The 25,513-nt window shown below is 36.8% G+C and overlaps 1 protein-coding gene across 1 annotated transcript in view; it reads left to right on the forward strand.

Moving 5' to 3' along the window:
• The window catches only part of NCAM2 (neural cell adhesion molecule 2), a 295,617-nt gene that overhangs the window by 76,858 nt on the left and 193,246 nt on the right, over positions 1-25,513 (forward strand). Inside the window, exon 5 of the mRNA XM_036744902.1 lies at positions 21,305-21,442. Coding sequence (XP_036600797.1) covers positions 21,305-21,442 — 138 coding nt within the window. The remainder of the gene's footprint in view (positions 1-21,304; positions 21,443-25,513) is intronic.

Below are 25,513 nucleotides of genomic sequence, written 5' to 3' on the forward strand. Positions count from 1 at the left end.
ACACTGATTGCACCATATGCTAACAGGCCTGATCCTGGTAGCTTGTTAGTTCAAGTTCATATTGGGACAAAATGAGGCAGTCATAGATCATTGGCCAAGTTACAAAAATAGGTTTACTTAGCCCTAATACAGCAAGGAAATGCAAAAAAAAAAAAGGTATAGTAGCTCTTAGTTTACATAGATGTAGTCCTTGTGGTCTCCATATGGGCCAAGTATGGGGATTTTTATGGTCCTCAGATATCCTCCAAGTATCTACCTCAACTCCACTTAAATGGGACCTTTTATGCCCCTAGGTGAGCATATGAATGCTAGCACAGTCAGAAGCCACTGTGGAGGCAAAGCTTGAGCCTTGCACCAACCCTAGGCCATTCAGGTTCTTGTTTTATCACCTTTTCCTAACCAGTGTTGCAGTCAGTGTGTGGAAAACCCTGGTAGATATTTGTCCTATTAAAGTTATGCCCTCAATTTCTTTTGTTTTCATCATTGTTATAGCTAGCATTTCTAGCACTGTTATAAAATAGCAGTAATACAAGGACCATCCTTGCTTTATCCCAGTGTTGTTATAAAGACTTTGCCTCAACTTGGTTATAAAGGCATTGCATTTATTATCCTTGTCACATACAATGTTGGCTCTTGGTGTTTAGATAATTTTTGTCATATTAAGGCATCATTCATTTCTATGTTTTCTAGTGTTTTTAACAGAAGTAAGTATTGTTTGATATTTTCCCTAATTTTGTATTAACTCTGCATTCGTGGTACAAATCCAGCATAGCCATAGTGTGTATAATCTTTGTTATATATTGCTATAGCCTCTTTGTTAATATTTTCTTTAATTTTTTTCATAATTATTCATTAGAGATGTTAGTCTGGTTTCCTTTCTAGTTTGACTCTCTCCGACTTGTGTATCAAGACCATATTTGTATCAGTGAAGGGATTTGGTAGGATCCCTTCTTTTGCTATTTTTACGGTTTATGTAACATCAGAATTAGTTGTTCTTAATTGATGGAATTCACTTGTAAATCCATCATCCTCTGTTTTTTTTCTTTGGGAGTTCACTTATACCTTGTTCAATTTCTTTTCAGAGATTAAGTTATTCAAATTCTCTATCTCTTTTTTCTGTTAATCTGGATTTTTTTTATTTTTGCAGATATTCATTTCATTTTTCAGTTTTACAGACAGTTGGGCAAAATGGTGTCTAATAATTTCCTTTATTTCTTTTTCACTTGTGGATTCATTTTTTTCCTGTTCATTCAATATTAAGGGCCCACTGTATGATTTCTGAAATTCCCTTGTTATTGGGGGTTGTGAGGGAACGTGAGGTGGAACAATAATAAATAAGTTTCAGCCTTGCCCTCAGAAAATTTACAAATCTAGTAATGTCCTGAGAGCAAAAACAAGAAACCCTTTCAGACCTGTACATTAATCTGATCCCAGAAGTGTGATTAGTCATCCCCTTTGGGTCTTTTGAAAATTAGCTTTTATTGATGTTTTCTATTTCTTACGTCACCATAGTTACCCCAATTATCCCTTCCTCCCTCTTCCCAGAGACCTATCCCATATAACAAATGGTATTTTTAAGAGAGGGGAAAAAAATCAGCACAATTGACAGATGCATTGAAAAAGTCCAAAAAACTGTAGTATTTAACATCTATGGATCTCTCTTCATGAAGGAGTGAGTTGGAGTGTTCTTTTATGTCTCTTCACTCAAGTCCTGATTGATATTTATAATTTTGCTACATTCAGTTTTAATTGTTCTCAGTGTATTCTTTCCATTTACATTTTTGTAGTTACCTTGTACTTTTTTGTGTGTATGGCTCTGCTTGCTTCACTCTGTAGCAGTTCATATAGACCTTTCTACGATTCTCTATTTATCAAAAACATTATGGTGTGGCCTTACTCCTACAGACTCTTTTGCTCACCCCCTCATCTCTTCTTCTCGTTTCTTATCCCTTTCCTTTGGGGGTTTTGTTTAGTAGTACTATTTTCTCTTCTGCTTTTATATAGTTATATAATTCTTTCCCCCTCTTTTCTCTTTCAGTGACTCAAGTAGATTCCCCTCTCTCTTTAGATTCCTCTTCTTCCTTTCCCTTTCAACTAGTCTGGTCCTTTCTTTTTCAATTTTTTGTACTCTTTTCTGAAAAGGATTTCTCTTACTCTCTTCATTACCCATCCTCTCTGTCTACTCTGGAGCCCCATTCTCTTATTCATACCCCCTATATTTATCTAGTTCTCTATATTTCTCATGCAATCGAAACTTTCAAAGTATCCATTCTGTGCTTTCTCCTGTAGGCAGTTTCTACCACTGCTCTGTAGAGCTTGCCCTGTGGATTCCCCTTTTCCATTGTGTCTCACTCCCAGAACAGTGACAGTTATTACAAGTATTAGCAAGAACACTGCTTCATGGTAAGTCCCTCTACCTTCACATCTCTTATATAGCTTACCAATGAGCTGTACTCTTTCAGTTACCTTTTTCTCCCCATTTGCCTCAAAATCTCTTCCCCGGTTCCATATCCTTCCATTCCCCCTGGCTCCTGTTGTCCCCGGGAGTTCCAACTATACTCCCCCACCCCTTTAGAGTGGATTTTTCAAGAACCAAGTCCTCCAGACCACACGGAATAAAAGCTCCCTATCTCCCTTCATGAACCATCTCCATTCACCAATAGGAACCTTTGTCAGTGCAACCTCCTCCCACCACCAAAGCAAAGGCTTCCCTCTTTTTCCCATCCTTTTCTTTCATCTTCTTCCTCACCCACTCCCCAGTAGCCTTGTCTTTTACCAAGACCATAGACATCACTTTCCCCTCATTGCTAGCCCTTGATTTGACCCAGGCATATTACACATTCCTCTCTCTACCCCCTACCCCCTTCATGTACTCTCCTATGTTGTAGTTTCACAAAAAACATTAATTCACCTGTGGGCAGTGTGTTGCCAGGTTCTCTCCATAGTGTCCCAGGCCTATCTCCTCATTGTTAAATCCAACAGACTTCTGCCTTGACCCCTGTTTCCTCATATGTATTTAGAAAGAATGTCTCCCTCCTGTCACACTGTTGCTATTGCTGTCCTTGGCGGGTACATTTGTTCACCCCTTCTGAATCTCTTTGGTCTAATTGGTGAAGTCTTTTTGCAGATTCCAATTTTTCCATTCTGCCCATTATTTTTGCAATGAAGACCATAAATTCTGCTCTCATAAATTACATTCAAGCCAGGAACCTGGCAATTTCCAGTATACTCTAAGTGGTCTAATATGGGATGAAGTCTGATCACTGGGTTTGTGTTGCAAGTTTTGCTAAGTTTCTGACCCTGTTCAGTGACAAAACTGCTGACTTTCCCCTAGTTTGAGCTCTTTTGTTTTTGTTCAGCCATGTCTGACTCTTCATGACCCCATTTGGGGTTTCCTTGGCAAAGATACTAGAGTGGTTTGCCTTTTTTTCTCCAGCTCATTTTATAGACGAGGAACTGAGGCAGACAGTTAAGTGACTCACCCAAGATCGTATAGCAAGTAAGTGTCTGAGACTGGATTTGAACTCAAGAAGATGAGTTTTCACAACTCCAGACCCCGCACTCTATTCACCATACCCCCAGCTGCCCACAATTTGAGCTCTACACAAGTTCAAACCAATGGAATTGTAGGCTCATCCTTGGTTTCAGCTTCTTGGAATATTTACTAAGTTATAAGCTTCAGCCATTGTCTAGGAACCCTCAAATACTGAATCAAGGTCAGAGCCACACAGTGGCTGCTTACTTGTTTCTCTGTTCCTGATCCATACCTAGTACGGAGCCTAGGCTAGATGGCCACTGAAGTCCCTTCCAGTTTTCCATACATCTGGCATACATCTGCCAGCTTCTTTGTGACCTAGCTTCTGGTTCATAGTAGTACAGCTGCGAGTTGGTTCCTGGTCCTGTTCCTTGTTTGACACTATCACAAGAAACACAACTCCTTCCTGTTCTGAATGTCTAGCTCTATGGCTAAGCCTACCTGTTTTTGTTAACTGTTAGAAAGACTATGGATCTATTATTTTGTTCAAATTTTGGACTAGTAGGGAACTAACATGAGTCAGTCCCAGCCCCTCAGACAATCACTACTTGTATGTGACTTTGTCTCTTTGGCCTTAATTTTTTCAACTGTAACATACGGTAGTTGGATTGTGGCATTTGGGGTCCTATTTATTTAGCTCAGTATCTAGCGTCCTATGATTTTAAGTATTTTTCCAGAGACTGCAAAAGTTCTGGCCCCAGGGAGAAATATAGCAAATACAGAAAAAGTAGTCTCCTCTCAGAGACTAAAGAAATGGGAGCTAAACAAACACAGGTCAGGACCAGATTAAAGTTTGAAATAAAATTTCCTCATGGGAGACTAAAAGGAAGACTAGTGATTTTGACCTTGAAAGTAGATGATGACGGCAGTGTTGTAAGACTGACTGTGAGCTCAGTGGACCCCAGCTTGGGTTCTTAAGCTGAAATTTTCCAGCATGAATTGAGCCAGATAATACTGATAAATAATGTGGAAATGAGAGAGTAGGCGTATGGGTCATTCATTATTAATATTTTCTCTTCCACCATTTTGTATAGTAATAAGGTTCATCATGTGGAAAATTCCTCTCTTTCGAATATCTTGGAAATTGAATTGATCCCTCTGTACCATTAACATTATAATACACTTAACAGGAACCCCATCTGTTTATCAGTTTTTCTTCCCATCTTGATTCTCTTTAGTACCATTTACACTTACTTTTGTAGCACATTGTGAATGTATTTTATGGTTCTGCCTACAGTTGATAGATAATAGTTTTATAAAAATCTCAACAGAGCTTTTTCATTTTTCACATCTTTATTGTCCTCTTTTCAGATTCATCCATAAATATTCTCAGGATGATCCAGGTTCTCAATAAGATATATTTAAACTCATTTTTCCTACCTTGTCTTTTCATTTTTTATGAGGTAAGATTGTTCGTAATCTTCCCCCAACTTCCTCCTTAAGATTTTATAAATTTGTCAGTATTGTGAACTGGTTTTGCCCTTGGACAACCATTTCTCTTCACTAGACAAACATATTAAATACTTACTAGCAGTGTTGATTTCTAGAATCTTTTATTTTTTTTTTATTCTGGTGGTTACTTTCTATCAGTTAAGCATCTGTGGAAAATGTTGATAGTCTATGTCAGTCATTTCCTTTGCCCATTTCCCATTCTTCAACATCAGTAGCTTATTTAAGCAGCATGATAGGTTGAATAGATTTGATTTGATTTCATGTTGTATGTATTTTTTCTTATTTTCACTCTTCTGATTAGGTGCTTATTTTCATCTTTACCCTAATAGCCCTGTGCTTTGAGTATACACAGAGTTGATTCAGATATTTCTTCACTTTCAGTTGCCATTTGCTTCCTTTCTTTTAATGCATGTAGTCAGTTTTATGCTTTTGTGATATTCTTTGAGTGCTCATCATGTGCAGAGATTCTTGATTTTAATTTTGAAGAATAAGAGAAATACTAATTAGGACAACACTGAGATTTCATCTCAAACCCTGCACATTGGTAGATGTGGCAAGACATGAAAATTGCCAGTGTCCGAGGGGTTGACATGACCACAATAATTCCCTTTTGTTGTAGCTGTGAATTCATTCATCCATTCTGAGGATAATTAGGATTTATGTTAAAGTGACTGAAGTGTCTTTGAACTTTGACTTAGAGTGCTTATTTCTAAGCATATGCGTTTATATGTTAGGGACAGAAATAAAAGTCCCACACCTACTAAAATATTTATATAACAGCATCTTTATGTGGTAATAAGTAGCTAGAAATAGTGTAACTGCCCATAAATTTAAAAAATGGACAAATAAATTGAGGTGTATGAATGTAATGGAACATTACTGCACTGAACTTGTGACTTTTATGGGAGAAGGTTGTTAGAGGAGTGGGAGAAGAGGGAAGTCTTGGGGTGAATAAGGACAAGGTAATTGTGTAGGTGATTAGGAGAGGTTTGGGCTAGTGAAGAGCAGAGAATGTATTTGGAAGGAGATATTTAGGATAAAATCAAGGATAATATAGAGAAAAATCTCTATGCCCCAATACTGGTCCAGGGTTAAGATTTTTGTCTTTTATATTTCTGGGTCCTGTGACATAAGAGAAAGCACGATTAAGGAGGATTAGGGAAGTTATACAATGGACAGTGAGGAGATTTTTTTAAATTATAGGGTTAGAAAAAGGAGAAATTTCCCTGTAATTAGAGCTGCCCAAAAATGGAATTGGCTGCTTTGAGAGAGAAGGTCCATTCCCCATTTTTGGAAATCTTCAAGCAGAGACTAGATCACTCATCACATATATTGTAGTTGGAATTCCTTTTAGGTATGGGCTAGGCTAGATGGCCACTGAAGTCCCTTCCAGTTTTCCAGATTCTGTGATTCTCAGAAACAAGGGATATAAAAAAATTCAGAGAAACCTGAGGAAATTTGCATCAACTGATTCAGGTTGAAATAAAGCTAACCAAGACAACAACATGCACAATGACGGTAGCAATGTTAGAGGAAAGAACAACAAAACAAAACTAACTTTGCAATTGTAATGACCTGGCTTAGTCTCAAAGGCGAGATGAGAAAATGCACCCTCCTTCTTTAATTGGAAAGGTCAAGGGTAATTTTGCATATGCCATCATTGTTTGTGTGTTATTTGGATGGCTTTATCGAACTTTTTATAAAGTTTTTAGACTGTTACAAGGAGAAACTGAGTAGAGGAGAGGGAGATAAGATGGAAGACTTGATGTTTTCTTCATTTCTTACTTAACTATTAAAAACACCTCAAAAGAGCAGTTAATATGTCAGAAGCATAATAATTCCAGCTGACTCCACAAGCCTGAAAAGATAGCAGTTATCATAAATTAACAACAAGCAATGCTAATCCTTAATATGTTCACTCCTCAACACTCATCCCCCTCCAACAGCCCCCACACTCTGACAAAGCTTACAATCTGACTCATAGCTTATGTTCTGGGAGCAACTCTGCAGTTCCCCTGTTTCTGCTCCAGTTCCTACCACCCACCATTCTGTGACAACATGCATCAGACCTCAACTCTGCTCAGATACTTGTGGAGGAGGGGAACGCATAAGAAAGAAAGCACTCTCTGTCTGGTGAGGCTGTGCCCAGCTAGAGAAGGAAATTACTGAGGGAATTGAATTGGGATCCCAGCACACCTATCGAGTTATATCAGCCCTGAAGGAAAGGAGAGATATCTTATCGAGGCTAGTCTATCACCAAAGAAGTCACTTCGAGCAGGGAACAAGACTAGTGAAAAGTGAATTTCCTCATATGAGAGGAAGTTGAGATAGTTCTGAGGTCCAGCTCCCAGGGTTATACTGCCATCAAACGAGAAAAAGTAAGAAAGTGAGCAGTAACGGAATATAAGTAAAAAATAAAGTAAGTAAAATAAGTAAAACAACAAAATCACCAAAGAACTCGGGGACAAAACCTAGGGCACAAGCAGATGAATTCAACAGGGAGATATTCAAACAGAAGGGAAGATGGCTACCAAGACATATAAAAGAATGCAAATATCTAAATAAGAGAAAGGAAATTAAACTAACATGATGAAATAGAGAACCCTGTGGATTCCTTTTTTTAACCTATACATTGAACTTATTTTATCCTTTTTTCTTCTTTTTTTCAGTTCCAAATTTTCTCCTTCCCACCACCTCCTCCCCTACCTACTGAGTAGGAAAGAAATGTGATACCCATTATAAATGTGAAGTCATGCAAAACAAATTTCTGTGTTAGCCATGTTGCAAAAAAAGGAAAAAGGAAGAAAAATAAAGTTAAAAATAGTATGCTTCAATCTGTATATACTCAGATTTCATCATTTCTCTCTCTGGAAGTGGATACCATTTTTCACCATGAGTCCTTTAGAATTGTTGTGGATCATTGTATTGATTACAGTAGCTAAGTCTTTCACAGTTGATTATTGTTACAATAGTGCTGTTACTGTGTACAGTGTTCTCCTAGTTCTGCTCACTTCACTTTGAATCAGCTCATTTAAGTCTTCCCAGGTTTTTCTGAAACTATCTGCTTCATCATGTCTCTTAGTACAGTATATTCCATCAAAATCATACCACAACTTGTTCAGCCATTTCTCAATTGATGGGCATGCCCTCAATCTCCAAGTCTTTTGCCACTATAAAAAGAGCTGCTATAAATATGTTTGTACAAGCAGGTCCTTTTTCTTTTTTTTTTAACTCTTTGGGATACAGACCTAGTAGCAAAATTTCTGGGTTAAAGGGTATGCACAGTTTTATAACCCTTTGAGCATAGTTCTAAATTGTTCTAAAATGGTTGGGCCATTCATTTTACAGCTTCACCAGCAGTGCATTAGTGTGCCTATTTTTCTATAGCCCTTCCAACATTTATCATTTTCCTTTTCTGTCATATTAGCCAATCTGATGAATGTGAGGTGACACCTCAGAGTTGTTTTAATTTTAATTTCTCTAATGATTTAATGACATAGAACATTTTTATGTGACTATTGATGTTTTTGATTTCTTCTGAAAACTGCCTCTTGAAGCCCTTTGATGATTTATCAGTTGAAGAATGACTCTTATTTTTTATAAATTTGATTCAGTTCCCCATATAGTTGAAAAATGAGACCTTTACCAGAGAAACTTTTTGTAAATTTTTTCCCCAGTGTTGTTTTACTTCCAATTTGACTGCATTAGTTTTGCTTGTGCAAAAATATTTTAATTTCATGTAATCAAAATTATCCATTTTACCTCCCATGATCTCCTATATCTTTTGTTTGGTCATGAATTCTTCCCTTATCCGTAGATCTGACAGGTAAATTTTTCCCCATGCTCCTCTAGATTGCTTATGATATCCCCCTGTGTGTCTAAATAATATAACCATTTTCACCTTATCTTGGAATACAATATGAGATGTTGGTCTATGCCTAGTTCTAGCTGGATTGTCTTCTAGTTTTCCCAGCAGTTTTTGTCAAATAGTGATTTCTTACCCAAATATCAAGGATCTTTGAGTTTATCAAACACTAGGTTACTGTGGTCATTTCTTCTGTATATTGTATACATAACCTGTTTCATTGATTAACCACTCTATTTCTTAGCCAGTACTAGATTGTTTTGAAGATTACCTCTTTGTATTATATTCTGAAATCTAGAACTGTTAGGGTGCCTTCTGTCACTTTTTTTCATTGATTCTCTTGATGTTCTTGACCTTTTGTTCCTCAGAATGAATTTTGATACTACTCTATAAAATGGTACTAGCTGTATAAAATAATTCTTTATTAGCCTGACTGGTATGATATTCAATAAATACATTTAGGTAATATTGCCATTTTATTTTACTGGTTAGGCCCACCCATGAGCTATTGATATTCTCCAATTGTTTAGATCTGTCTTTATTTGGGCGAAAAGTCTTTTGTGATTGCATTCATATAGTTCCTGTGTTTCTTAGCAGGGTAATTCCCAAGTATTTTATATTGTCTGCAGTTATTTTAAATGGAATTTCTCTTTCCATCTCTTCCTACTGGGTTTTGTTGGTAATATATAGAAATGCTAATAATTTGTGTGGGTTTATTTTATACCCTGCAACTTTGCTAAAATTATTTTTTCTGACTAGTTTTTTAGTTGATTTTCTAGGGTTTTCTGGGTATACCATCATACTCATCTGCAAGGAGTGATTATTTTGTTTCTTCATTGTCCATTTTTATTCCTCCAACCTTATTCTTGTCTCATTGCTATATCTAGTATTTCTAGTACAATATTTAATAATAGTAGTGATACTAGATAGCCTTGCTTCACCCTTGATCTTATTGGGAAGGCTTCAGATAATGTTTGCTCTTGGTTTTAGATAGACACTACTTATCATTTTATGAAAAACTCCTTTTAAACTTTTGAGTATTTTTAATAGGAATGGGTGTTGTATTTTGTATCTATTGACATAATCTTATGATTTTTGTTCTTTTTGTTACTGTAGGGTCAAATATGCTTATAGTTTTCCTAATACAGAATCAGCTCTGCATTCCTTGTATAAATCCCACCTAGTCATAGTTTGTGATCTTTCTGATATATTGTTTTAATCTCCTCACATTTTATTTAAAATTTTTGCATCAATATTCATTAGGGGAATTGGTCTGTATGTACATATGTAATATAAACGTGTGTGTGTGTTTGTTCTTTCTGATTTAGGTATCAAAACAATTTTTGTGTCATAGAAGGAATTTGGTAGAACTCTTGCTTTATCTAATGTTCAATAGTTTATATAGTATTGAAATTCATTGTTCTTTAAGTGTTTGGTAGACTTTCTTTGCAAATCCATCTGGTCTTGGGGTTATTTTTCCTGGAGAGCTTATTTATAGCTTATTCAATTTCTTTTTCTGAAATGGCTATTTAAGTGTTCAATTTCCTCTTCTGTTAATCTGGGTAGTTCATATTTCTATAACTATTCATCCACTTGTTAGATTGTCCATTTTATTGGCATGTAATTAGGCAAAGTATTTCCTAATAATTGCCTTGATTTCATATTTATTGGTTGTGTATTTATACTTTTCATTTTTTATATTGGTGATTTGGTTTTCTTCTTTTTTAAGTCAAATTAACCAATAGTTTATCTGTTTCACTGTTTCCCCCCATAAAACCAGCTCTTCTGTTATTTTATTAGTTTTGTGGGTTTTTTATTTTCAATTTTATTAATCTCTCTTTTGATTTTTAGTATTTCTATTTTCATGTTTAATTGGAGATTTTTAATTTGTTCTTTTTCTAGGTTTTTTAGTTGCAAGTCCTATTCATTAATTTTCTCTTTCTGCTTTTATTGATGTAAATGTTTAGGTATATATAAATTTGTCTCTAAGTACAACATTGGCTGCATTCCATAAATTTTGATACGTTGTTTCATTGTCATTATCTTTAATAAAATTATTGTTTGTATGATTTGTTCATTGACCTACTGTTTACGATTAGATTAGTTTCCACTTAATTTTATTTCTGTGCTTCAAAGGTCCTTTCCTGAATGTAATTTTTATTGCATTATGATATCTAAAGGTACATTTAATACTTCTGCTTTTCTGCATTTGTTTGTGAAGTTTTAATGTCCTAATATATGGTCAGTTTTTGTAAAGGTGCCATGTACAATTGGGAGAAAGTTATACTCCTTTCTATTCCTATTCAGTATTCTCCAGAGGTCTGTCAAATCTAACTTTTCAAAAATTCTATTAATCTCCTTAATTTCTTTTTTTCTTTTATATTTGGCTTTAGGTAGGGCTGAGAAGAGGTAAATTGAGATCCTCTAATAGTATAGTTTCATTGTCTATTTCCTCCATAAGTCATTTAACTTTTCCTTCAAGAAGTTGGATGCTTTGCCCTTTGGTGCATACATGTTTTGTATTGATATTACTTGTCTGTGGTACCTTTTGGGAAAATGTAATTTTCCTGATTATCTCTTTTAATTATACCTACTTTTGCTTTTCCTTTGCCTGAAATCGTGATTGCTATCTCTTCTCTTTATTTAAACTTCAACTGAAGCATAATAGATTGTAACCTTCTCACACCCACTAGGCACCTCTCCATTGTTGTGTGGTATTTATCATCAATTCTTTGGTTAACTGTTTTATTACATGTTTTACTGCCATTTGCCATTCCATAACAATGATAGAATATTGGTATTTTAAAAGATATTTGTTTTGGGGAGGAAATTGGGGAAATTACAGGTGTTTTGCAGTTTCCTGAAGGCTTTTCTGTTGCTGCTCAATTCTAAGCCCTTCAGTAATCATCTACAGTACCCAATGCATTGTTAGCTCTCAAGTGAAGTGGTTCCATTGTCCTTGATGGTACAAAGTGTGTTATGAAATTCTCTGCATATCCTTTCCATTTTTACTTAGTTTGTTATTCCTCAATTTTTGTTCTTAAGTGCTTTTGGGTGTGACTTTACTTCATTAAATATTTTGCGAAGCTTTCTTTAAACTAGTTTTATCCTCCACTGCATTTCTCCTCTTTATGAGATGTTTAGCATTACCAGGGTGTCTATGGGGGTGTTCAAGGAAGTATCACCTTTGGTGTGAGGACTTGCCAAGCCCTTTTCAGGGTTGTTCATTTGCCTCTGGTATCCACCTTTCACCCACCTCTCACCTGTGGCTCCAAGAAACTCTAGCATGTGCAACACCCTGGTAAAACTGTCTTGGCAGATGGCCAACAAGCCTCAAACCAATCAGTGAGTTAGGGAAGTATCTTCCCCAAGCGTGTGAAGACTTCTCCTGTCTTGGCAGATGGTCTAAAGCAGGTTGTGAAGACTTCCCCTGGCATAATGAGTGAATGAGAATTATTTGTTCCACTGACCATTAAGGCAGCTGAAGCTGGCTCTGGAGCACTTAGGGCTTGTTCAGACATTGAAGACGTCACCATTCTGAACTAGTCATCCTGACTTTTACCTTGCCACTGGATTTCTGTCACTCTGGAGAAGAGAGTGAAGCTGATGACTCTGTGCAATTCTTCCTTACTCAGATCCAATTCACAAACAAGTCAGGACATCACCCCATGATGTCATTGGTCCTCTTTGAAAACAAAGGACAAACAACAGCATTATTAGTCATCCATCATTATGCGGCTCCATTAGCACTAAGTAGTTGAGATGCACCATAGGTCTTTGGCCCATTAATAGCCCTTAGGGTATCATAGCAGTGCTTTGGATTGTTACTATCAGTTTAAAACTGAATTTCATTTGCCTCCTTACTGAGTCAAAAATCCTAGGTCTCTCTAAGCATTGCTTATACTTTACTTTTGTTGGAGTTAAATGCTGTCTTCTTAGAGATGGATGAATTATCCTTCTGGTAAACCTTATGGAGTTTTCATTTTCCATTTAGTACCTTCTGAATTTCTTCATCGTTTTCATCAAACCAATCTCAATGTTTGTGAGTGTTCTGGCCCAGATGAGAAAAAGCAGTGCTATATATCAAAAGTCAGCTACCGCATTGACAATGAATTATTTAACTTGAAAAGGCTACAAGCCAGACGTAAAGTGGAGGAAGAGTTGGTGTGTGACTTTTGGTTCACAGACGATTGTGCACTCAGTGCCACTTCTGGGTCTGAGAAGCAACAGAGTATGGATCGATTCTATGCCACTTGTGCTAATGTTGGCCTGACAGTTAACACCATGAAAACAGATTCTTCACCAACTAGTACCACACCATCCATATGGGGAACCATTGGTTACAGCTAATGGAGAGATTTTGGATGCTGTGGATAAGTTCATTCACCTTGGCAGTATCCTTTCCAGGGATGTAAACATAGATGATGAAGGTGACTCACACATTGCCAGTGTTAGCTTGGTGTTTAGGAGACTCTGAAAGAACATGGGAAAGAAGAGATTAGGCTGCCTATCAAACTGAAGGTCTACAGAGCCATTGTACTGACCTCATTGTTGTATGCCTGTGAAACCTGGACAGTCTACCAGCACCATGCCAGGAAACTGAACTTCTTCCATTTGAATTGTCTTGGGAAAATGCTGAAGGTTATCTGGCAGGATAAGATGCTGGACACAGAGGTCCTTTCTGAAGCTGAACTACCAAGCAAGCATTCAAACTCTACTACAGAGAGCCCAACTCCAGGGGGCTAGTCTTGGGGTTCAAAAACCTAAAAGACTATTTTGCAGAGAATTCACATAAGGCAAGCACTCACGTTGTGGTCAAAAGAAGCGATACAAGGACACTAGCAAGGTCTGTCTGAAGAACTTTGGTATCGATTGTGAGACATAGGAGACACTGGCACAGGATCATCCAGCATGGCATGCCACATCAAAGAAGGTGCTGTGCTCTGAGCAAAGTAGCTCAAAAGAGATATGAGATGCACAAGTGCAGAAACATCTCCATCCCAAATATTCATAGTGGACTATTTGTACCCAACTTGTGGTAACGAGCCTTCTGAGCTCATATTATTCTGATCAGCCAAAGCCAAACACACTCTGCATTGACCTTGACATCATGATGCCATTTGGGTCCTCTTCAAGTATGAAGGACAACAACAAATGAGCAAACATCCATCATTATTCTTTGTAACATTTTACAAATGATTTTGTATTCTAAATTGCCATAAACTCTGGCTGTCATCTCTCTGTCTGATAAGCACATCAAGTGCTGTTTGGACTTCCTTTTGTGTAAAATTATCATAATTGATGGCAATGTCATTTTACTGGACCTTCCCCATTTTTATTATTAGTGGAGAATCAAGTCATTTCAATTTTATGCTATACCTTTTTTATCATCATTATCCTTTTTTCTAACTATTTATTAGTTCCTATCCTTGCTCTGACAAATCAGTGGTCTGACTGTACATGCAGCTTATTCAGAGATGATTCCCATATCAATAAAGAATCGTTTCCTGCCTATTAAAATGTAATCAGGGACATTTTAGGGTGTTATGTAAGACTCATAATGTTCAGAACCTATGAATTTTTTTGAAGAAAATATTCATGATATGAAAGTAGCTACTTTTCTTATTTCTTTCTGACCCATACTTACTAATACCATTTTTCACCACCAGGGATTACCATCTCTCCTGCCACTAAATCGTAAGCCACATCAGGCGTTATCATAACTGCTGCTCCTTCTAGAATCCAGGCATTTCCACCTGGCCTGGTTCTCATCTCTATGGATAGACCCACCAGCCCTTTCTATCTACATTCTATGTGAACTTCCCTGTATGTATTGTCTCTATATTTTAAAGACCAACTACTGGACCTTTCCAAACACTTTGACTTGAACTCTCCTATGTGTTGCCTCTGCCAACTAAAATGTAATTTCCTTCAGAATAAAGACTGTCTTCCTTATATTTCTATATTTCTAAATATTCCTATATTTCTATCCCAAGGGCTTAGCACTATACCTGGCACAAAGCAGATACTTAATAAATGCATTTCATTATTTCACACATACATTCATTCTTTCTTTTACTATCCTCACCTATTCTCATCTTTCTGTTATAAAAAGGTGTAGTATAATTGGGCCTTATCCAATGAGATTTTAATATTTACTCTAGTAGTAACTCAGTATCTCACCTAAGTTGCACCCTCCTCTTCTCTCTAGGTTTGACTCACTTCTCCAACTTTTTCTCATGCCAGCAGGTTTAAGTTCTCAGAGATAGACTATCAGCACAAACACGGTTACATTAAAACTCTCTCAGAATGCTAATGGTTATCCTGTTGAAGGGAAATATACTTCCTCTACTCATTGCTCTTATTCTTGAACCACTTACCAAAATAGCATTTACAAGGTCTTTCCATTAATCACCACCTAAAAAGGGTACTAAGAAAGTGTTGCCTTATAGGATATGATGAGCGAAAGGATTTCAGAAAAACCTGGAGAGGCTTACATGAACTGATGAAAAGTAAAGTGAGCAGAACCAGGACAACATTATACACAGTATCAGCAATATCATGCAATGATCAACTATGAACGGTTTAGCTCTCCTTGCCAATACAATGATCCAAAATAATTCCAAAGGAATCATGATGGAAAATGCTATCCACATCCAGAGAAAGAACTGATGGAGTCTGAATGTAGATGAAAGCATACTATTTTCACTTTATTTTTTTTGGCCTGCTTCCTGTTTCACAAGGTGACTAGTATGGGAATATGTTTTACATGATTGCACATACATCACCTATATAAAGTTGCTTACCAAATTAGGGAGGAGGTGGTAAAAAAGAGAGAGAGAATTTGGAATTCAAATTGTTTTAAATGAATGTTTAAAATTGTCTTTACATGTAATTGGAAAAAATAAAATACTATTTTAAAAAAAGGTGTTAGCTTTTAATTCTCAGAGTTGGGAGATGAAGTGTCTTACGAGAGAAACATCCAGGAGGCCAGTGTTGCGAGATTGTAGAATATGTATGCCTGTACATAAAATATAAGAAGACTGGAAGGTATGAAGGGGGCAGATTGTGCAGAGTTTTAAAAGCTAAATAGAGTATTTTATAAGGTGTTACCACCAGAGTTTATTAGGTAAGAAGGTGACATAGTCAGACTTGTGCATTAGGAAGCTGACTTTGATGGCTGAATGGAGGATGGACTAGGGGGAGGAGAGATTTAAGGCAGGGAGACTAACCAGCAAGCTGTTGCAGTAGTCCACTCATGAGGTAATGAGAGCCTGCACTAGGATTGTTGCAGTGTGCAGAGAAGAGGGCATATATGAGAGATGTTATGAAGGTCATGGAAATGACAGGACTTGAAAACTGATTATATATGAGTTGGGCGGAGGGTGCTGTGAGTGAGAGGGAAGAGTCTAGGATGATACTGAGCTTGTGAGCCAAAGAATAATGGTGGCTTTCACAGTAACAGGGAAGTTCAGAAGAAAGGAGGGTTGGGGAAGAAGTTAAGTTTTGGATATGTTGAGTTTGAGATATCAGTGGGACAGCTACCAAACGGGAGTTAGTGATGAGGGGCTGGAGCTCAGGGATGGACAAATAAATCTGAGAATCAACTGCATAGAGACAATAAGTGAACCAATTAGAGATAATGAGATCACTGAGCATAGAGGGAAAAGAGAAGAGGGCCCAAGACAGAGCCATGGGATATGCTCATGGTTAGAAGATATGACATGGATGAATAACAAGCAAAGGAGACTGAAGGAGTGGTCAGACAGAATAGAAGAGAGCCAGGAACAAGCAGTGTCATGAAAACCTGGAAATTAGTATTCAAGAAGATGAGATGATCAAATGTCAAGGGCCGCAGAGTGGTCAAGAAGGATGAGGATTAAGAAAAGACCATTTGAACTGGCAGTTAAGAGATCATTGGTATCTTTTGATAAGACAGAATCAATTGAATGATTAGGTGGGAAGCTAGACTGCAGAAGGTTTAAATAGAAAGGAGAGAAAGGAGAGACATTGGGATTATATAGATTTCCTATTTCATATAAATTTAGCCATCAAGAGGAGGGATGATATAGGACAATAAGTGAGGATTTTTATTTTGTTTTAATGATAGGAGAGATATAGGCACCTTTGTAGGTAGTAGGGACAGGGCCAATAGAGAGGGAGAGATTGAAGGTGATAGTGTGTGTATGTTGGAGTGGGGTGATAGTGCCTCCATTATCTACAAAGTGGTAGAGGAGGTGAGAGGGGTTAGGATCAAATGTGCATGTAGAGGGATTTGCTGTGTATTGTAAAGGAAAGAGGTCTCTGTCTGAGACAGCAGCAAAGGAGAATATAGTAAGAGAAGATGACTGAATGATGTGAGATGAGTTGATGAGAAGAGGGAACTTTCAGAAAATGGCCTGTTTTTTTCGGTGAAGGAAGGTCCTCACCTAAGAGGATGTGGTATAGGGGTGCTTTGAAAGACTTAAGGAAAGGTGTTAAGGTTTTGAATAGCCACTGTGGAGTGAGATAGCCAAATGATTAGCGGGGATAGCCAGTTTGCTACCACCAAGGAGCAGATGAGAAAAATTTTTAGTGAACTTAGTTAGCATGTCTTGACTTTCCTCTGCCTCCATTCAGAAACATGTAAATAGAAGCAAACAATATAGAATATGAAAATAATCTAGAGTTGGGACTTGGCAAGGTCCAATTAATTGGTCCAATAATTGCTATTATTAGCAATAGGACAACAGGACAGGTGAATCAAGAGTAGAGGACAGCATAGAATTGAGTTGGTTCAACGACAGATAGTTAGGGAAAGGAGAATAGTGTGACCAGCGCAGGAATGATGGGAAAGAACCAAATGGTGAAGGGAGAGGACACATTGAGGATGAAGAATAGGATTAGTGATCATAAGGCATAAGGAAAGATAGAATGATAAAAGATTTATGATCATTAAAATAAATTATGAGATTCATAAACATGGCAAAATCAAAGGTTTATAACCATCTCTGTGTGTAATTGAGGCAGAGTAGAGGGAGTTATGGGAATTGAGTAGTTTGAGGAATTAGGAAATTAGGGTAGTTTAAGGGGCATCATCAGTATGTATATTGAGGTCCTTAAATATATAAGTAGTCAAAGACTGTGAGCTAGGCATTGAACTTATTGAGGAAGGAAAGAGAATGCCCTGGGGATCTAAAGGTAGTAGCCATCAAAATCTGGATTGGGTAATAAATTTAGGTAGCATGGACCCCAAAGGAGTCTTATGAAATTACATGCTTAATGAAAGTGGTAGAAGGAATTCTGAAGTGGTGTTGTGGAGATCAGTGTTCTGATTCCAACAGCCCAACCAGTCACCAAGTCTGAGTAAAAGTACACTGAGTGGTGGCTAGAGATGCAGTACCATCAGGAGCGAGATAGGTTTCAGGGGGTGCTAAAAGATGGGAAATAAGAGAAAAGAACAGTTTTAAGGCAATCCAAAGGGCACAGTTGAAGGAGCAGGCAGATCTGGAGTGTAATGTTGGTGGGGAGTGAGAGGGAAAGTGAAGTGGATACAGACAGGGAGCAACCAATTGGCAATGGGGCATGAACATTGGCAGTCAACGATTCAGAATACACAATCCTATTTTATGCCTCCTCTGGTATTTCCAATAAGAGGGTTACTAAACAGAGCTATTTAAGATGTATATTACGCAGAATATTGAATACTTTTGATACATCCATGGAAGATACCTCATTACAAGGTGTATTATGTTCTAATAGCAAACAATAAAGAATAGTGAGAATTTATTTTCTCTGCATTTTCCCATTAATTTTAAAATGGTAAAGATGTGGTCTATTGTTGAATATCACCTGCTTATTTTCTAATACCCTGTATTCTGAACTGGGTCCACTTCACATAAGTGCTCTGGTAGTTTAGGTTTGCTATTGGAACAAAATGATATAGTTCTAGGTCATTCAAATGGAGATTTACTTTGTCATAGCAGGATGATATTCAAAAAGTATAGTCACTGAAGCAACATCTCTAATTTATATATCTGAAAGAAGCTCCCTTGGCTGACTCGGCCATTTGGGATCCACCAGCCAAGGGTTCAAGAACTACTGGAGCTCCTTGTGATTATTGTGCACTCTGGCGACTAGAAAGTGATGTCTACAGCCTGAGCCTTTAGTCATCTGAGTCAACCAAAGCTTGCGTATTGTCTTTTTAAAAATTTTTTTTGATGAAGCAGTTACAGTTAAGTGACTTGCCCAGGGTCACACAGCCAGCTCTGACCTCTGCTCCTCCCAACTCCAGAGCCAGTACTCTATCCACTGCACCACATAGCTGTCCCTTGTGTACTGTCTTAATACCTTTTAGAGGAAAAACTAACCTGATGTTCATAGGTCAGAAGTTAAGCTATTGCTTCTATCATACTGTAATTGATGGTACCATTGACTCATGTATGAATTATGGAATGACAGGAATATAGTTTGATAATTATTGATGTTCTTTAGTGTTCTTTTTTCAGTTGTGTTAAGGTCCTAGATTTTTCCGATGCCTTTAAAAAGAGGTATATTCTATTCCCCTCCTTCAGATATTTCACATATAGAGATCATTGCTGGAGGCAACACAATTGTGGGGGCATTCACCCTCCAAAATACAAGATATTACGAGAGCTTGTGTATTGGAAGAAGTTGTATCATAAACTTTTCCCTGGCTAACAGTTCATATTGGCAATAAAAGATCATGTATTTTATGAATTATGTAGATGTATGTACATATGCATAACATGGAGATATTATATAGTCTTAATTACAATCTATCTCTATGATACATTTTTAGTGATGTAGGTGTATATTAAGCCACAGCTGGCCAGCCTGGCAATTCAGAAATTGGGCCAAAATGAGAAATTCATAATCCATTTAACAGTTAACAAGAGGAGGTTTACTTAGCTATAGTGGCAGGATATTCAAAAGCAAGAAAGGATATTCATCAAGTCTACAGCCTAGCTTCAGCTGAGGCCACTCTTCTGAGCTGGTGTTGATCATGCTGCTTACCTGAGGGAGGAGCTCCAGTCTCTTATGTTCTGTTTTTGTACTCATGCTCCAGAAACCATGACATTATATCAGCAGCCAGAGCTAATTAAATGTCAAGGAAAGTTTCGATACCTTTTAAGGAAGAATGGTCTAACCCATATGTGTTGAGACCTTAGCATATTGTACCCACTACAAAACATCCATTGTGTGACTTAAAAATTATGGAATCTTGCGTTGTTGGTGGAGTTGTGAACTAATCCAGCCATTCTGGAGAGCAATTTGGGACTCTACCCTAAGGGCTATAAAACTATGCATACCCTTTGACCCAGCAATACCATTCTTGGTCTGTATCCCAAAGAGATTGTGAAAATGGGGAAAGGACCCACATGTACAAAAATATTTATAGTAGCTCTTTTTGTGGTGGCCAAGAACTGGAAATCAAGGAGATGCCCTTCATTTGGGGAATGGCTGAACAAGTTATGGTATATGAATATAATGGAATACTATTATTGTTCCATAAGAAATGATGAGCAGATGGACTTCAGAAAAACTTGGAAAGACTTACCTGAACTAATGCTGAGTGAAGTGAGCAGAACCAGGAGACCACTGTACACAATAACGGCAACGTTGTGCGATGACCAACTTTGATGGACTTAACTCTTCTCAGCAATACGAGGATCTAAGACAATTCCAAGACTCATGATGGAAAATGCTATCCACATCTAGAGAAAGGACTGTGGAATCTGAATGCAGATCAAAGCATACTATTTTCTCTTTTTTGTTTGTTTCTTCTTTCTCATGGTTTTTCCCTTTGATTCTAATTCTTCTTTACAACATGACTAATGGGGAAATAGGTTTAATATGATTGTACATATATAGCCTATGTCAGATTGCATGCCATCTTGAGGAGGGGGGGAGTAGAGAGAGGGGGAGAATATTTAGAATTCAAAATCTTATTGAAGTGAGTGTTGAAAACTAAAAACAAATAAATAAATAATATTTGTTAACTACTTCCTCAGTATATGTAAATTTATTAGTAGAAATAATTTTTAAAGAAAAAAAGTTATTCAGATCTTTCTCTAACCCAGAAGTGCCTCTTATAAGTAATCAAAACATTGATTCATTTGGTTAGGATGATATATGTAATCTCTATGTGTAATGTTATTCTGTATATGATTTTTTGATGTCGATGTACCAAAGTGCAGGGCTGGTGGAGGGGAGCAGGATTATAGACTAACCATTTAATATAGAAAGAAAATATTTAATTCATTTTCAGAAAAAAAAAGTGAAGGCAATTGTATTTGGAGTTTATTAAATTACATTTAAACTTTGACTTTAAACTTTTTTGTTGATGAAAACTGTAAAATAAGGGTCATATGTTAACCCTATAATCTAAAGCATATCAGACTCTACTTTCAATTATTGATACTATTTTTTCCACTTCATTAATTTTTCAGATCGATTTGCTATGTTAGCAAATAATAACCTCCAGATCCTTAATATCAACAAAAGTGATGAAGGAATATACAGATGTGAAGGAAGAGTGGAAGCTAGAGGCGAAATTGACTTTCGAGATATAATAGTTATTGTTAATGGTAAGCCATAAATCAGATATATGTTTATTTAATTAGAATTCTTTCTTGCTTTTATTTTGGTTATTGTTTATTCATCACTTAGTAAAAATATGAGTTTTAAATGATTAAAAGGACTGCAGCATGGCTTTACAGAAAAAGAAGAAAACAGGCCACTATGGTAAGTGAAATGAGTCAAGATGCTGATCACATATTGTTTATTCATCAGCATGTGTTAACTTTCTGGGCTTCATTCCTTAATTTTAAAATGAGAGGGCAATACCACATGGACTCATGGATCCTTTCCCAGTCTAAAATTCTATTAATATGATAGATTTAAAAAATGTTCTATTTTACCTTTGCTAACTATCTAGTTATCTCTTTGAAATAATCAGCTATATAGGTGCGTGTGGAGATATCTTCCCTTATATAACAGGTTAAATAGATTTATTTAATCTATATTTTAAATCTTAGTAAGAACCAATTAGGGTATAACATTTTCTATTTCAATATTAATAGGTACATATTGCAATGTTTGTGAAAGTATAATGGTGGAATAGAATGGTATAATAGAGAAAAATACCCTATGTTTTCCTTCCACTCATAAAATAGTATTCTTGACTCCCTAGCCCCTCATTTTGAGAATAAAATCAAGAAAAAATATTTTCATACAAATCTATAGCATTCTTTTCAATTCTTTCTGTGCATTTGTATAAACCTGTTTGTTTGTTTGTTCCTTGCTTTGAAACACCTATTAATGTTAGAGGATTTAAAGAGTGATCCATGGCTAGCAGCCAGGTCACCCTATAGCAAACAGAAATGAATACAGTATGTAATAAAACGTGTTAAATTAATTAGAGCTTCATTGATGATGACGATGATGATGATGATGACCAGCATTTACATAAAACTTTAAGTTTTATGTAAGGTTTGTTATGTAGGTTTACCTCCATCATCTCATTTGATCCTCATGATACCCTCTAGAAGAGAGTATCATGGAGGTCCGGAGAGGTGCTGTTATTACTTCCATTTAATAAATGAGAAAACTAAGATTAAGAGTACTTATGTGACTTGCTCAGAATCACCCAGCTAGTAAGCGCGTGATGAAGGATTTGAACCCAAGTCTTCCCGATTCCAGGGCCAACACTTTGTTCACTGTGCCGCTGAGCTGCCACAGCTACAAAGTCAGTCAGTACTATGAGATTTCCAAGGAAGGAATCATTTCTAACTGTGAACATCAAGAGTTGTGGAGGATAGTATAAAGCTTTCACTAAAAAGAGGTCAATGTTAATTTGGATCTGGAAAGATAGGTGGGATTTGGGTGAACAGAGATGAAAGGAGGGCATTATGTCTAGGTATAAGGAATGGTGATTGTCTCAAGGTGGTAAAGTATGGAGCATATTTTCAGAGCAATGAGGAGGCCAGATAAGCTGCAAAATAGAGCATATAAAGGAGAATATCAGTTAAGGTGGGAAAATTATTTGGATAGCAGATAGTAAAGGGCTTCAAAAACCAAGCTGAGGTAGGCAGAGCCAAGATGGCAGAGTGAAGACAGGGATTTGCCCGAGTTCTCCGAAATTTGCTTCCAAAAAAGTTTAAAATAATGCCTCAAAATGAATTCTGGAGTAGGAGAGCCAACAAAAGGAGGGAGTGAAATAATTTTCTAGCCGAGATCTTAGAAGATTGACAGGAAAGGTCTGTCTCACTGGGGTGGTAGTAGAATTCAGTCCAACATAGGCCATGCCTCAGCAAACCAGCAGCAGGCCTTGAGGCCTACTGAATCAGCTTCCAGGACTCAGCCCACAGATGATAAGAGGTTTGGACAACTGGTCAGAAGGGAATTACAGGGGACCTTTTGTTCTTGACTGCATGACCCATACATGGCTCCAGATTGCAGTCCCAGGGAGAGGAGGACCACTAGCAGGAGCAGGGCACTGGTCACACTTCCAGGGTAGAAAAGAGTGCTTGTGATTGTTCACAGACCAGAGCACAGGTCAGGAGAGCAGTGACCACAGTTTCCTTAAATCATACCACCTTGGAAGAACTGAAAACTTACAGACCCCCAAAACTAGCTCTGAAAATAGCAGCACTAAAAACCTGAAGCTTGGGATAGTGTCCCTTCACCCTGGGAGCAGAGCCCAACTTTAACATAGAGTTAAAAATCAAGAAATAAGCTAGGAAAATGAGCAAACAACAGAAAAAGGATCTGACCATAGAAAGTTATTGGGGAGACAGGGAAGATCAAAATGCAGACTCAGGAGTCAAACAAAGTCAAAATAGCTACATCCAGAGTCTCAAAGAAAAATGTGAATTGGTCTCAGATCCAACAAGAATTCCTGGGAGAGTTCAAAAAGAATTTTAAAACTCAAATAAGAAAGGTAGAAGAAAAAATGGGAAAGGAAATGAGGGTGATGTAAGAAAACCATGAAAAAATAGTCAACAATTTGATAAAGGAGTCACAAAAAAATTGAGAATAAATCCTTAAAAAAACAAATTAGGCCAAATGTTTAAAGGCACAAAAATCCACTGAAGAGAAGAACTCCTTAAAAAGTAGAATTGGCCAAATAGAAAAGGAAGTACAAAAGCTCACTGAAAAAAAATAATTCCTTAAACATTAGAATTGGGTTAAATGACCCCATGAGACATCAAGAAACAATGAAACAAAATCAGAAGAATGGAAAAAATAGAACAAAATGTGAAATATCTCACTGGAAAAATAACTGACCTGGAGAATAGATCTAGGAGGGACAACTTAAAAATTATTGGACTACCTGAACGCCATGATCCAAAAAAGAACCTAGACATCATCTTTCAAGAAAATAACAAGGAAAACTGCCATGATATTTTAGAACCAGAGTAAGATAGAAATTGAAAGAATCTACAAATAACCTCCTGAAAAAAATCCCAAAATGAAAATTCCAGGAATATTATAGCCAAATTCCAGAGCTCCCAGGTCAAGGAGAAAATATTTCAAGCAGCCAGAAAGAAACCATTCAAAAGTCTTAAAAACACAGTAAGGATATCACAAAGTTCAGCAGCTTCTACATTAAAGGATCAGAAGGCTTGGCATATGATATTCCAGAGAGCAAAAGGGCTAGGATTACAACCAAGAATCAGCTACCCAGCAAAATTCATTATAATCCTCAGAGGAAAAATCATCAAAGGCTTTCTGTAGCCACTCCTTTCAGTATCTGAACAATGATTTAGCCAGAATAATACACCACTAATTATCAGTAGCTAAATCTCATAGGGGTTAGAAGCGGGGAATAATGAAACAACTGAGAAAATGGCCAAGCAAAGGATAATGCTTAATATACTGGAAAAGTATTGTGGAGTTAGAGAATCCTGGGATGAAATTCCACAAGACTAAGTTTTCAATAACTCCAAGAAAGAATATGTAATGACCACAAGTCTTTCAAGAATAAGTGGTAAGGAAGGCCCAGTTAACAAACTGAAGAAAAGATAAAGAATAGAATAGACTAGGAGAGAAACTGGAAATCTTAATGGAAATCTAATTACATCTTAATGTATTTTAATGATGATCTTAATGATATCTACTGGAGTCGTAGATCCCCTGAAAATAGAGGAAACACCTCAAAATTCAATAACATGACAAAAAACTATAGAACAATGTAAAAAGAAAACAAAATTGGAAGAACATAAATGAACTGGAAAAGAGAACATGGAGAAATAATATCTGTATCACTAGGCTTCCAGAGGGAATGATGAAAAGAAACCCAAAACTTATATATCATATTCCAAGAAGCCATAAAAGATACCAAGAAATACTGTAACCAGCAGAAAGTGAAATGTGATAAAATTCACAGGCCACCATCAGAAATGAACCAGAATATGTAATGGATGTATATAACAGACTCAGAAATGTGATTCTTAAGGCCCAGAGTACCCAAGTCAAATAAAAAAACATTGCAAATGATGAGACAGACAACAAGCAACCAGAGCTACAGTCAGAATCTCCTAATACTATATGCTTAAAGTACCATGAAGGAAAGACATGATTAGAACTTTATAGTGAAAACCAAAAGAAATTCCAGGGTAACTCAGAATAATTTAACTTGCAAAACTCATTAACTT

The sequence above is a fragment of the Trichosurus vulpecula genome, chromosome 2, assembly GCF_011100635.1.
Source record: "Trichosurus vulpecula isolate mTriVul1 chromosome 2, mTriVul1.pri, whole genome shotgun sequence".
Lineage (NCBI taxonomy): Eukaryota > Metazoa > Chordata > Mammalia > Diprotodontia > Phalangeridae > Trichosurus > Trichosurus vulpecula.